The sequence below is a fragment of the Nerophis lumbriciformis genome, linkage group LG02 (assembly GCF_033978685.3).
Source record: "Nerophis lumbriciformis linkage group LG02, RoL_Nlum_v2.1, whole genome shotgun sequence".
NCBI lineage: Eukaryota > Metazoa > Chordata > Actinopteri > Syngnathiformes > Syngnathidae > Nerophis > Nerophis lumbriciformis.
Window position 1 is genome coordinate 38,389,290 of NC_084549.2, and position 14,883 is coordinate 38,404,172.

The 14,883-nt window shown below is 40.6% G+C and overlaps 1 protein-coding gene across 2 annotated transcripts in view; it reads left to right on the top strand.

Annotated features, from left to right (window-relative positions):
• dntt (deoxynucleotidyltransferase, terminal) overlaps positions 1-14,883 on the top strand; it is a 211,198-nt gene that overhangs the window by 38,602 nt on the left and 157,713 nt on the right. The window contains exon 4 of one of the 2 annotated variants that reach the window (XM_061962526.1): positions 12,522-12,692. The exons of the other annotated variant lie outside the window; for it this stretch is intronic. Within the exon in view, the coding sequence (XP_061818510.1) occupies positions 12,522-12,692 (171 nt within the window). The remainder of the gene's footprint in view (positions 1-12,521; positions 12,693-14,883) is intronic. 2 annotated transcript variants of the gene reach the window in all.

Consider the following 14,883-nt stretch of genomic DNA (forward strand, 5'->3'; position numbering starts at 1 on the left):
AAGCCCAGCAGAAAGGACAGACATTCACAAGGGAATCGAGAGGCACGTCTTTAATAGACTTCGGTCACGTCTCCCCACAACACACCTCGCTTCCCGTCAAGGCACTTCCTCATCATGCACACACTTCCGGCTTCACACTATTAATCAATGGCTTACAATAACATTGATTTGAACACAATAATTTAAAGTAGAAAAAAAACAAAAAGTCAGTGCCTCACCAACCGTGAACCATGCTGTTCACGCAAAACGACAAACTACCTGAAACAGATCATATACACAAACATGCTCTCTCAGCCCTCCATTATGAACCCAGTTTGCGTCTCCTGTTGGTTGCATGCTGCGTGGAAAGTCATCTGTGTGGATGTTTATGTGTGTGCAGGTGCGTGTGTGTGTTTGTGAGTGTGTGTAAGCGGATGAACAGCTCCGTCTCCATGTGGTCCACTAAGCGGGTCAGTGCGTCCCCCGGGTGAGCTGGTGTGCTGCTTATTGACCCGAGGCTGCATGTCTGCACCAGACAGCGGGTGGTGTACTGGCCCCAGACGTGGACTTGGCTTCCGGCATAAATATGGCTCAGTCCTCTAAGTTTGTGGTTAAATTGGAAACTGGTTTATTCAACAAACAAAACTGAGATGGACTACAAAAAAGTAGCACTATGTTAGCTTTCTTTGAAATACTATACTACCCCAAATTTAAATGATCGACTAACCCCACCTCCTTCGACGAGCTGCGGTTGCCAGGTTTCTTCACTTATTACTTTCAATTTTATTTATGTTGAGTCAAATGAATCATTTAAAAGAGAACGCTTGCACTGTTGATCTTAGAGAGCATTGTGTACATTGTGCAGGAGGATCAAACCCGACAAGTCAGCAGGGATCATGTTCCCCTGTCAGTGTGTATAACCTAGAAACATACTTGCCAACGCTCCAGAATTTTCCGGGAGACTCCCGAATTTTAGTGCCTCTTCGAAAATCTCCCGGGACAACCATTCTCCTGAATTTCTCCCGATTTCCAGCCAGACTTATGGCACGCCCCCTCCAGGTCCGTGCGGACCTGAGTGAGGACAACCTGTCGTCACGTCTGCTTTCCCTTCATATAAACAGCGTGCCGGCCCAGTCACGCCTTAACATCTACGGCTTTTGGAGAGTGCACAACTGCACACACAACAAGGAGACGAAGCAGAAGAACGAAGAAGAGACAGACATGGGGACGACGAGTGACAGAGAATAGAACGAGGATGGACAATTCAACCCTAAACTCACTCCTTTCCTGAAAATTAAATTTCACAGAAGCTGCCCATACCTTTGCTCCTTCAAAGGCTGTGCTACTGGCTGCAAAGCATTGCACTTTCAAATACAACAATGAGTAGAGGAGTGTTATGTGTGTGTATATGTGTAAATAAATGAACACTGAAATTCAAGTATTTATTTTATTTATATATACATACATATAATAAAATACATACATATATATAGCTAGAATTCACTGGAAGTCAAGTATTTATTTTATTCATATATATATATATATATATATATATATATATATATATATATATATATATATATATATATATATAAGAAATACTTGAATTTCAGTGAATTCTAGCTATAAATATACTCCTCCCCCCTTAACCCTGGCCCCGCCCACCTCAACCCCCCCCCAATCTCCCGAATTCGGAGGTCTCAAGGTTGGCAAGTATGCCTAGAAAGTGTGTACCAAAAAAGCTGCTTTGCTGACATTAGTTGAAAAATAAGTTTAGTCTTTAAAGTAATAGAATAAGGGTGAATATAATATATGGCAATTTAAATCCCATACAACATAGACACATTTCTGCTTTGCCCTTGAAAGAGGCTGTTTATTGCACACAAGAAACACAACTTTAGCTTGCAATAAGCTTGTTGGCATATGGGAAATTACACATTATGGTACCAGAAGCTTGAATTTATTATATTATGAGGACAATTATCCATCCATCCATCCATCCATTTTCTACCGCTTGTCCCTTGGACAAGTTGCCCCCTCATCACAGGGCCAACACAGATAGACAGACAACATTCACACTCACATTCACACACTAGGGCCAATTTAGTGTTGCCAATCAACCTATCCCCAGGTGCATGTCTTTGGTGGTGGAAGGAAGCCGGAGTACCCGGAGAGAACCCACGCAGTCACGGGGAGAACATGCAAACTCCACACAGAAAGATCCCGAGCCCGGGATTGAACTCAGGACTACTCAGGACCTTCGTATTGTGAGGCACATGCACTAACCCCTCTTTCACCGTGCTGCCCGAGGACAATTATCATACATACCAATTTGACGTTGCTAAAGACCATTTGCTACATTAAAAGTGTGAAAAGTGGAGCTTATATTGCAGTTTTAACTTGAAAAAAGCTGCCCCTGACAAAACAGCGCCCCCACTTGTCTGTTAAAGAGTCATGTGAGACAATGCACAACAACTTCAGGCACAGTACAGGATTTATCTTGTTATTATGTGCTATTAGCCATGTTTTGAAGGCATCTGCTGAATTTCCATGGTGCTCTGTCGCAGTGGATAGCAAGTTCCCATCCCACTGCCCCACCCCACCACCAACTACTCCGCACAATCGCTGCGCAAGGAACACTTAAAGAGCAACTGCATTTTGGGGGGAAATTTTGCCCATTATTTACTATCCCTATGTAAGACAAGAACACATATATTTTTTATTTTTTAATGCATTCTGAGTGGTATAATAAGGCCAATAAGAGGTGGCCAACAATGCAGCTATCACTGTAACCACAGTGGGAGACGAGGAAAGACCGGTGTGTTTATTTTTTGTGGTGTAAATAAGCTTACAATGTTATGCAGAGGTATAGTTATAACAATTTTATAGGCAAATTATACTATTTATTAGAGATGTCCGATAATATCGGCCTGCCGATATTAACGGCCGATAAATGCTTTAAAATGTAATATCGGAAATTATCGGTATCGTTTTTTTATTATCGGTATCATTTTATTTTTTTAATGTTTTTATTAAATCAACATAAAAAACACAAGATACACTTACAATTAGTGCATCAACCCAAAAAAAACCCTCCCCCATTTATGGGTTGTACTTGTATAGCGCTTTTCTACCTTCAAGGTACTCAAAGCGCTTTGACACTACTTCCACATTTACCCATTCACACACACATTCACACAATGATGGAGGGAGCTGCCATGCAAGGCGCTAACCAGCACCCATCAGGAGCAAGGGTGAAGTGTCTTGCTCAGGACACAACGGACATGACGAGGTTGGTACTAGGTGGGGATTGAACCAGGGACCCTCGGGTCGCGCACGGCCACTCTACCACTGCGCCACGCCGTCCCATTTACACTAATTCACACACATTCACACAAAAGGGTTGTTTCTTTCTGTTATTAATATTCTGGTTCCTACATTATATATCAATATATATCAATACAGTCTGCAAGGGATACAGTCCGTAAGCACACATGATTGTGCGTGCTGCTGGTTCACTAATAGTACTAACCACATTTAACAGTTAATTTTACTAATTTTCATTAATTACTAGTTTCTATGTAACTGTTTTTATATTGTTTTACTTTCTTTTTTATTCAAGAAAATGTTTTTAATTTATTTATCTTATTTTATTTTTTTTATTTTTTTAAAAAGGACCTTATCTTCACCATACCTGGTTGTCCAAATTAGGCATAATAATGTGTTAATTCCACGACTGTATGTATCGGTATTGGTTGATATCGGTATTGGTAATTAAGAGTTGGACGATATCGGATATCGGCAAAAAAGCCATTATCGGACATCCCTACTATTTTTAGTCACCGTGGAGAGTGGGGGGGGGGGGGGGGGGGGCACAAAATAGTTTATTTTTCCTGGGGGGGAAATATTTTAGAAGCACTGTCCTAAACTGATTCTGCTACTTGTCAGACTGGGGTCATTTTGCCAGCCGAGGATGGCTCACAGTAGAAGACAGGGTTAACCAACTAAAAATGAGATTGGTATTCAAAATTGTAAATGTTAACTCGCCCTAAATGCCCCCTTTACCTGCATATCTGCACCACCCACAGTCACAAAACCTGAGGGAGTGTTAACAACGATCTGGTACCACCCACCCATAAAACAAACATGGGCAAATTACCCTTCTACAGCACTGCAACCCAGGTTTCGAATAGTCTACCTCCGTACCTCCAAAAATGCAGTTCGCTCAGGCCTTTTAAAACAGCTCTGAGAATTCAATCAATCAATCAATGTTTTTTGTATAGCAAATTACTAAATCACAATGGTGGACAAAGTGCTTTACAGGGCAAAAAGGTTAAAAACAAGTAAAACCACACACATTAAAACTGTTAAAAAACCTTCATAACTAAAGACACTTATAGCAATTGTTTGTTAAAAGCCAGCTTAAACAATTATGGTTTTAGTTGAGATTTAAAAGCTTCTAGCTCCCTGCTGGGGCCAGACGATTGATGGCCTTAAAAAGAAAAATAAGGATTGTAAATGTAATGTAAAACATAATGTGAACCAAAAGAGCAAAGAAAACCAGGGTAATATGGGCATGTTTTGGAACATTAGTGAGGAGGCGAGCAGCTGCATTTAGTACTAACTAGAGCTTGTGGAGGAGTGACTGCTTTAGTCAACTATCAAGGGCATTACAGTAGTCCAGTCTTGAGCTGATGATAGCTTTAATGGCTTTTTCAAGGTCTGTCTTCTGCAAAAAAAGCTTCACCTTTGTCAAAAGCCTCAGCTGGAAAAACCCTGCTCCAACCACAGTTAATTTGTCTTTCAAATTTAAGTTTGCTGTCAAATATCACACCCAGATCTTTCACAGCAGGAGCGAGTGTTGGGGTGTTAAAAAACTCGGTGCACTATGTCATGCGTCAGGGCTAAAACCAATGAACTCTGTTTGGCTCTCAATTAAATGCAGAAATTTCTGTGCCAGCCATAGTTAAATATTATTGAGACAGCTATGGAGGGAATCAAGTGCATTTCTGTCACTTAGCATGACGGGCAAATAGAGCTGTGGAAGTGGAACTTAACATTGTATTTGGATATGACTGAACCTAATGGGAGCATGCAAAGTGAAAATAAAACAAACCTAAAGAATGAACCCTGGTGTATGCCAGAAGAAAGTGGAGCAACTGTGGAGGAGAGATCATTAATTATTACTGAAAAGAGATATGAGGAAAACTATCTTAACACAGATCAACGTAGGCCAACACAGTACTCCAGGCAGGACCTGAGGACTGTAAGGTCCACGGTGTCAAAAATCAGCTGTGAGATCCAAAAGGACACGCACCACAGCGTTTTTGGTATCAAAGGCAATAATAATGTCATTTTGGACTGATTGCTGAGTCCGTACTTTAGCGACTCTTGAATCCTGATTGAAACTTGTCAGCAGGCAATATCATTAAGGGACAGACATGGCTGAAGTTGTGCGAGGACAAGTTTTTCCATGATCCTGGACAGAAGAGGGAGATGTGATATTTGACAGAAGTTGGATAGAATAGACGGGTCTAGGTTATGCTTTTTAAGAAGTGGTCTGACTACAGCATGCTTCAGGGCTGTGGGAACAATACCCAGCCTGAAGCAACTGTTAATAAGGAGAACAAGGCTTAGACCAATGGTGTCCATAACCTCCTTCATTATTTTAGCAGCTATAATATATACAGCTAGTGTGATTTAATTGCTGGGATTATTTTTTTCAGCTGTGGATGAATCTTCCGAGAGGACATAGCCATAGCCTCAATCTGACATGTAATCCACTCCTTTTTTTCACGTTTTCTACGGCGTATTTTGCCAGGAAGTGGCAGTTTGGGTGTCTCAGCAACGGTGGTATTGATGCCAAAAAAGGTGGTCGATTAGTAAACTGTCCACTCACAAAGGATGAGGTGGGTATATTTTAAGGACTGTCCAGCAACTATATACAAAATCTGGCGACACAGCATTAAAAAAAACATTAAAAACAAGTGTTCAGAGGAACAAGTGGCAAGCCAAACACAGTGGCGCCACCTTGGATCACGTATCATTTATTCACCTTTCAGGAGGCCAAAAGAGCAGGTAATACCATTTCCTCCCGTCAGACAGACGAGCGCCCCACCCATTGTTGTCCATATAATTTTTTTTGAAATGTTTTTTTCTGCTTTTTTATTTTATGTCTTACTGCATGTTTTTTTTGTTGATGTACACACAGTATGGTGTTATTTTCCTTGTATTTTTTTGATGATTTTTGAAAAGTCGGTGCCACTACATGTGTCTAGAAATTTAATTTTAAAACCCCAATGGAAACAAGACCACGAGAACTTTTTTGGACGGACCTGTTAGACAAAGTATTTTAAATGTGCTGTTTTACGTTTTTTGCCCAATACAATATTCAAATTCATCATATTCATATTCACTTTGCACAATATAATACAGAGTTTCACCTGTATTTATATCCTATTCTATTTAAATTATTATATACATACTATAATTTTTTTCGTACTCATTAGGCTAAATCTGGAACCTCGGGTACTAAATGTAAAGGTGCAATATGTATTAAATTAATGTCAAGTCATCATTAAATGTCCATGATATGTCAAAAGGCATTAATAAATCATGTTATTTTCAAATACCTCTATAACTGATAACAATAGTTTAGCCGGGATATGCTCATTTCAAAATTAGATTCCCGAAATCTTATTGTTTTCATTTCGATGCCCCGTCCTCCACCGGTTGACCAATTAGAAAGTCCGTGAGTGCGTCACATCCAGGTTGCCGGTTATGCACCGCCACTTTTGTCGAGCTACTGCCACTGGTAAAGTTACTAAACATGTCAGACCTTAGTAAATCTAAAAGGCGTTGTTAAGATTCTCAACTTATTTATCACAAAACCAGGACAAAACGAGGATTTGTAACGGGGATGCCTTTGAAATATGGAGACAATTGAAGGCAGAGAAGATTTTTTAATCTGACGCCTAACTTGCTAATTTCCTCCTTGACATGTAGGCCAGGTATTTACGTTTTCCTATTATTTGTAATAAATGGAAATGCACATTTTGTATGTAAACTATATTGTCCAATATAGTCTATGATTTTGTCTAACAAAGCTAGTATGTTCATGCAATTAATGCTTAGGAGCGAAGCACCATCACACTAATGTAATGCTTAGCATGCTAGCCTGGTCAATGACAAATTGACATAGGCTAACGGGGGAAATATATGCCCGTTAGCTTGTATGTCGATGTGTCATCTTACTGACAGGGCAAAATATATTTTTAACAAATAAAACCTACGTGTATATGGGTAGTGTCAGTGCCTATTTCGTTCTCAATATGCCGATGCGCTGAGGAAATGTGTTCCAACATTAGCACAGCTAATTGCAGTTTCTGGTACTGTATGTGCATCAAACACATATGGAGTGGTATTTTATTGGCACAATATTATCATCACATTACATGTAATGATTTTCTACTTTGTGTATTGACATGGCAGTAGGCTATATGATTTATACGTAACGTCGTTTATGCGTAACGTGGGTTGGCTCATAGAATCACACTGCACTGAAAGATGGTGATGTGCGTACTTGGAAGAGAATGTAGTGTGTCAGGTTGGATGCAATATGGAGTTATGCTGAACGAAATGTGGCGGTCATTTTACTGTTGGCCTTCGCTTGCCATCAAAGTAGGCCGATGCGATATATAACATTGTATATTATATATGATTATTTCGATGGTGGTCCGTGTGGTCAAACTAGACATTTAGCAGGGTAATGCCAACAATCTGTCCTGACTCCCGACGAAAATATTGCTGCGTAACTTTAGAAATACATATGGCTAATTGACATCAGTAAAATGTGGCATACTTACTTAGTAAACCATCTTACAAGAAACATAAACAACAGAAACCTACAGCGTAGAACTCGTCGATTGCCATTTGAAGTTCCTTGGAGTAGGATTCGGATTCCGCTGCGTATTTGGCAACCTCAGTCATGAAGAGTGGGAGGGGACTACAGAATTTTGACCGTGATTGCAACACCATTTCTGGCCACATTATTACACATGGCACCTTCAATCTCATGAGTTTCATGTGTGCTGATATAACAATAAAGTTCCTAGAATTAATTTGCTGTATATTATGACATTCCTGGACGTATTGATCAAACAGAAGTCCAATATAATTGGACATCTGACTAAGCTTACACAAATTCAAAATGGCAGGAGGGTCACCAAAAAGAGAAGACCATCTAAACTCACGGTGCAACACAAATTATAACACAATACGCAAAAGGTATGTAAAAACACACACCCAGTGCAAATACAACTAATCAGTCCCTCTAGGATTTCGTGATGTCGCGATTGTGCCAATTCGCGCAAATTAAACAAATCCCTACCAATTATGCATGGCCTTGCAACTTTGTTCAAAGCCTGCCAATTCCCCGCCAATTTTGCCAAACAAATTTGTCTCTGAGCGGTGTTCAAACGTGCACATCAACTGTCTAATCAATACATATGATAATAATAATCACCTTTCTTTTAGATACTCAAAGCGCTCACAGAGAAATGAGAACCCATCATTCATTCACTCCACATTCACACCTGGTGGTGGTAAGCCCTCAGGTTTCTGGCATGGCCGCTCTACCCACCCTGCCATGCCACCCCATGTTTTCTTCTAGAGCAGAAACAGCAACATGTAACAATGTATAAACTCTTTACTGATCAAACGGCACATTTGTCATCCTCCCGCATAGGTCAGACCTACCGTATGTCCAGTTCCTGTCTATGGCACCAAGCTTTCTGTGTTATGTAGTATGTAGACATTTTTCAACCACCAGCATGCTCACATCCTAGTTTACGTGCATTTATATATTTATGTAACCTTTATTTATCCAGGGTAAGACAATAAAAACAAATGTTCTTTTGCAATATTGACCAAGCAAAGAAGCAACATTTACATTTCAGAGATATTGAAGTGTGATTATTGTCATAACCGGTCCCTTCCAGTCATGTCCTTTGTTGGTTTTGTTCTTGGTTTAGTGTATATGTATGTTGCCAGCTTTCCTAGTCCTCCTTTGTTTACGTTCTTGTTGATAGGAGTGCCTGGGCTCACGCACATACTGTATTTCTGTTTGATGATCAGTCTCTCTACCTGTCGCTACCACTAATCATTGCATGTCCGTGTCACCCTCTAAGTGACAGTTACGCGTGTTCTTTGTTAACCTTAGACGCAGTGCCGGCCCAAGCCTCCATGGGGCCCTAAGCAAAATTAGATTTTGGGGCCCTCTATTTCTGCCAATAATATTGATTGATCATTCACACACCTACTATAAACTCATTGCGGCTCTGGCAGTGTTGTTTACATTATCCTATTGTCAGCCTGGCATGTCTTTACAAATGACATGTCATTTATAAAGATATGGGGGTGGCCCAGTTTATAACATAAATAATACCAATGAATGAACGAATGATGTCCAGAGTGCCACATATGGTTCCTAATCTTAAAATGTAGAAAACATTCAGCTACAAGAGTGGCCTGGGGTTGAACAGTCCAAGTGATAAAGCTTTGCATTTACGGTAAAAGTGTCATCTTGTCTCATCAGTCTTGTACATATTAGTCTTTAATTACTAGTTTATATTTTTAGTTAATTGTTCATATTTAATGTTTACTTTGTACAAAGAGAGCGCAGTCTACTGAAGTTAAATTCTCAATAGTTTTCCCCTTTGAAAGACACAAGGGAAATTCCTTCCATTTCACCATGTTGCTACAATGATCTTCACTGTTTTCATGCTGTTTCAGCAGTGCACCTATGTTGACCCAATCCAGCTGTCCCTCGGCTGCCAGTTTTTAGGACTTTTTGGAAAATAATTTGCAGCAAAAGCAATAGACTGCATCTTTACTTCTTGAATAAGTCAGCCAGCTACGCTTGACTTTTTCTCCATTGACTAGCTGTCTGTAGGTATAATGATAATGAAAACTTCGGCCATCATGCCGTTTGGGGAATGAAAAGTTCTCCTTAATAGACAGTGGTCCTCTGATCACCTGCTCAGTCCTGTCTGAATCTGAGAGGAAAGAAGGCCACTCAGCTGGGTCAACTGGCGGAGCTGATGATGGTCCATGGTGTGAAGGGGACGTTGTGGTGGAAGTTGCTGAGGAAGTGACCAAAGAAAGACAATGACTAAAAAAGAAGGACCTATAAGGTCATTAAATTGCACTGTTGGACATAATTATTAATCTCAGAATGTTCTGCAGTACAATGAGCAATTACAAAGGGTGTTTTGCAGTTAACTTACTAGATAAATCAGCTGTGGTTTCAGACATGGAGGGGACAGTGGGCACAGAGGGTGGAGGTGTGTGAGAGAGCACTGTAGAAGATGGAGATGGACCTAAGATGAAATACATACATACATACATATAGGCACACATATTAATGAGATACTTTGACTATATTAATTTCCCTTCAAGTGTAATGTTTATACTAAGAAATTAAATGTATACCGTGACAGTCTTTTCCTCACCTGATTCATCACTCACAGTTGAGCCTGAGGATGTGGACTGGCTCTGGGCTGATTCTGTGCCTCCAAAGTATTTTAACAATGCTCCTGGGGAAGTTTCACATAACTTATGAGTTGATGTAAAAAATAATGTTTATTTTACTCAAATAAATTACCGTGCTCTGCTGCAAACAATTTGTGCAAACAACATATCTCACTAGTAACCTGATGCTAAAAACATATTGCTAGCACCTGATGCTAAAAACATATTGCTAGCTAGCTAACGTCACCTAGCTAAAGCTAATTACAGCTACAAATCTCTTTGATAAACTTTTTATTACCAAGTCATACAAACATACCTTTATCATGGCATTTTTTCTCCTCTTCCACTTTCTTCTTCTTCCTTTTTTCTGCACCTGAAGGATATGTCCTTTTTTGTGACATTGTTTTGCCTCTATCTGCGCTTTTGATGCCCAGTGCGCACTGGCATTGCACGGCGGGCGGCAAACGTCACAGGTGCAGCAGAGGCAGTTTTACATTTAAAGAGAGGCAGGAAGAATCACTAGGCCTAGATCAGCAGCAGCACTCTATTGACCTAAAATTGTGTTTTTGTACAATAATATATCTTTGATCATTTAGAAATCATCAGTCAGACTCGTACATGCAAAAAATAAAAAATAAGAAATTTTTGTTAATTGCTTTTGGGGGCCCCCTGGTGGCTGCGGGGCCCTAAGCAAGCGCTTAGTACGCTTATGCCTTGGGCCGGCTCTGCTTAGACGTTCTTGTTGTTCACCGTCGGCGACCTTTTGTTAGTTTCCAGTTAGTTTCACCCAAGGCTAATCCTCTTTATGTTTTTGTGCCTGAGTGTGTACTTTCAAATGTGTGCGGTATAAATCAAGTAAAACATCAATACAGTATTTGTTTTCCAATTTTTTTTTATTCTCTGTATTTGTTAGGTTAATATTACAAGTAAGACGTAAAACATTGGCAACAAATTCATAAGATCACAAGTAAGCCTCAAAACATTGCAAATGTCTGAAAAAGCTGCTGCAACATGACGACATAACTAACACACCATTACACAAAACACATTTACAGAAGAGTGTCACAAAACATGATGGGAACAGAAACTGAAACTGAACTGAACTGAACTGATAGGATGATTGGTGTGTAAAATGGATGGATGTTTAGTTAGAAGCTACTCGTAGCATGCATTGTATTTATTAATAGACATACAATATATCTGCGTTGTAAACAAATGAAAGACTGACTCAATTGGCAGAGAAGGGTGTGGATAGCTTGACGCATAAAAGGAACAAATTATTATAAACGACTCCTAAAATAAACTATTACAGCTGTCTAGCACTAAAAACTGCACCTACAACAGAATAGATCAATGAATTTTTCTCTGACAGAGGCAATGTTACTTTTGTAAAGGAAGCATTTTAATACAACTCTTAAATTAAAATTGTCCAAGTGTAACTAATGTTTTGTCAAATTATACCATTTATTGTTGTAAAAAACTGTTAGGGTTGTGGCTGAAGGTTCAATTGGCAAGAACAATAAATAGTTTCAATACAGGATATTACTTCTCCTGTCAGGCATCCAACTTTCTGGTTTTGTAACCTAAGTAACAGTGTAGTTCGTAGGAAATATTCCATCATTGGAATGATGTTTCTGTTTACTATGAAATATGGTGAATCTTCATGCCTGCGCCACTCGGGAGCTGATTGCAGAAATGGCAGGTTGCAGTGTGGTTTTGGCTCCTGCTGAGTTCTCTGCCTGGTCTTGGGAATACAGTCAACATGCATCAGGTGACCTAGAAGGCAGTGCAGTAGTTTATTTATTGGGTCACTGCTTTTTGCATATGAATCAATATTATATTTTGCTTAGTCATGCTTTTTAGAATTAAAAAAAACAAGTTTATGATTATTCCTTACAGATCGATTAAAACAAAACAAAACACAGGACATGTTTATTCTCTGCTATTTAACCCATTGTCCAAAATTGCCTTCCCTGTTCCCATTTGTCTGTCTTGTCTTCTTCCCCCTGCAGGATGCATTTGAAGTGCTGGCTGAGAACTATGAATTCAGTGAGATGAAGAGTTCAAGTGTTTCCTTTAGGAGAGCCGCGTCTGTCTTGAAGAGTCTCTCGTGGGCTGTGAAGTGTATGGGGGCCACTCAAGGCCTGCCATGCCTGGGGGAGCACACCAAGACAGTAATGGAGGTAAAGCCCTGATTCAGCCTATCCACAGAAATCTCCATTCCTCTGTTTCTAGTAGAGTCAGTGATATTTTTACACCATCTTTTTACAATATATCTGACGACTTACAGTACTTGTATTCAGTTGACTATCAGCGACATACCACAGGTTTTTCAATGGATCATTTACATGCCTGGCTATATGTTTCATACTATTTGGGCATCCTTTAAAGCACAGGTGTCAAACTCAAGGCCCGAGTGCCATATCTGAACTGCTACATCATTTTATATGGCCCACAAGTGCCTGAAAATACATGTGTCAATAAATTACTTAATTTTTTTCTGGGGCTGGGGCTCCCTCAGTCCTTGAACAGCATTGCCCTATATGGAAAATCCACCAAGCTGCACCTCCCTCTCAGGGGCCTCTCTGAGCAATTTAAAATTACCCGCGCTAGAGAAGTGATAATGTGCAGGGACTTCACAGATTTCAAGATGGCCTCAGCAGGAATGGCTGTTAAGTTAAAGTTAAGTTAAAGTACCAATGATTGTCACACACACACTAGGTGTGGTGAAATTTGTCCTCTGAATTTGACCCATCCCCTTGTTCACCCCCTGGGAGGTGAGGGGAGCAGTGGGGAGCACTGGGCAGCAGCGGTGGCCGCGCCTGGAAATCATTTTTGGTGATTTAACCCCCAATTCCAACCCTTGGTGCTGAGTGCCAAGCAGGGAGGTAATGGGTCCCATTTTTTTTATAGTCTTTGGTATGACTCTGCCGGGGTTTGAACTCACAACCCACCGATCTCAGGGCGGACACTAACCACTAGGCCGCTGAGTAGGAGAGACCGGGAGGAAATGGCAGGCACAAGAAGCCGTAAGCAGAGCGGAGGCACGGCTAAGGCGCAAGACTTTGGTGGGTACTGTGGCAATAGGAAGGGCAGGCTTTGGTAGCTTTCCTAAGCCAAAATACAACCGGGTCCACCGCAAAGAGAAGCGCCAACCTGTCCAATACTAGATGTTGCAGCAAGATGGTCAGCATGTCCAAGCAAGCGGCATGGACAAGGTGGGAGCATGCGTAACCTCGCAAACTTACCTGGGCTGAACTCTGGAAAGCTAAGACTCTGCGCACTCCGGAGTGCAATCTGTGCCAGAGGAGGGGCTCCGTAGAGCACATTGCTGGCGACACGACCAAGTTTTAAAATCTTTGGCAGATTCCATCTGCACCTCGATACACAACAGCAAATTCCAGTTTGCCCTGAAGCAGTGGAATGCCTTCATCAAAGCATGGCAGAAAGCAAACCACCAGCTCCTCTCCACCACTTCTGACTAGCAGCTTTAAGTTGATCAACTCAAGTTCCCGGCCAACATCGCTACCACTTCACTCCGGCCACACATGGTACATTGGAGTCAACCAAACAAGTGGTGCTACTGGAGCTGACTGTCCTCTGGGAGGACCGGATTGCGGAAGCCAATGAGCGCAAGAGGGCCAAATACTTATAGCTCACCGCAGACTGCCGTAGCAGTGGCTTGAAATTCCGCTGCGAACCAATCAAAGTCGGTTGCAGAGGTTGTCGCAGGTCACTCCCTAAATTAGGTGTGTAAACTCATTGGCATCAGAGGACTGCAGTCGAGAAAAGCCACTAAGATCATCCTTAAGACTGCAAAGAAGGCCCCCCAATGGCTGTGGATCCATAGGGGGGATCCATAGTATGCTATTTGGACACAAGCCGGGATCTGAACACTGCTGGCCGTGTCGCCCGGGAGAGGGTGTCTGATGATTTAAAACCTGCAACAAGCGATGACGTGTCCAAGTATCACCTTAAGGTGGATTTGAATTTTAAAAAAAGTTCTTACTAGGTATATTAGTTTTCTTCCTTATTGACAAACACAAATACATGTACTGCATGCAGTTGTACGTCTTTTAAACTGTAATATTGTATAACAATGCAAAACATTTTATATTAACATATAAGCCAAACATTTTTTTAATGATAAATAAAGACTTAAATATCTATCAAATTGTAAACTTTAAAAATTAAAACATTAAAAGATTCTACGGTAAAAAAAACTTGCAGCTCGGTTGCCAGAATTTTACCATTAAAAAAACAATTTCAATTAGAGTAATACAATGTGAAAAGAACTGTAGATTTTACAGTAAGATAAAACTGGCAGGATTTTAAAGTCAAAAAACAGTCGTACTGTTTTTTCATTTACAGTAA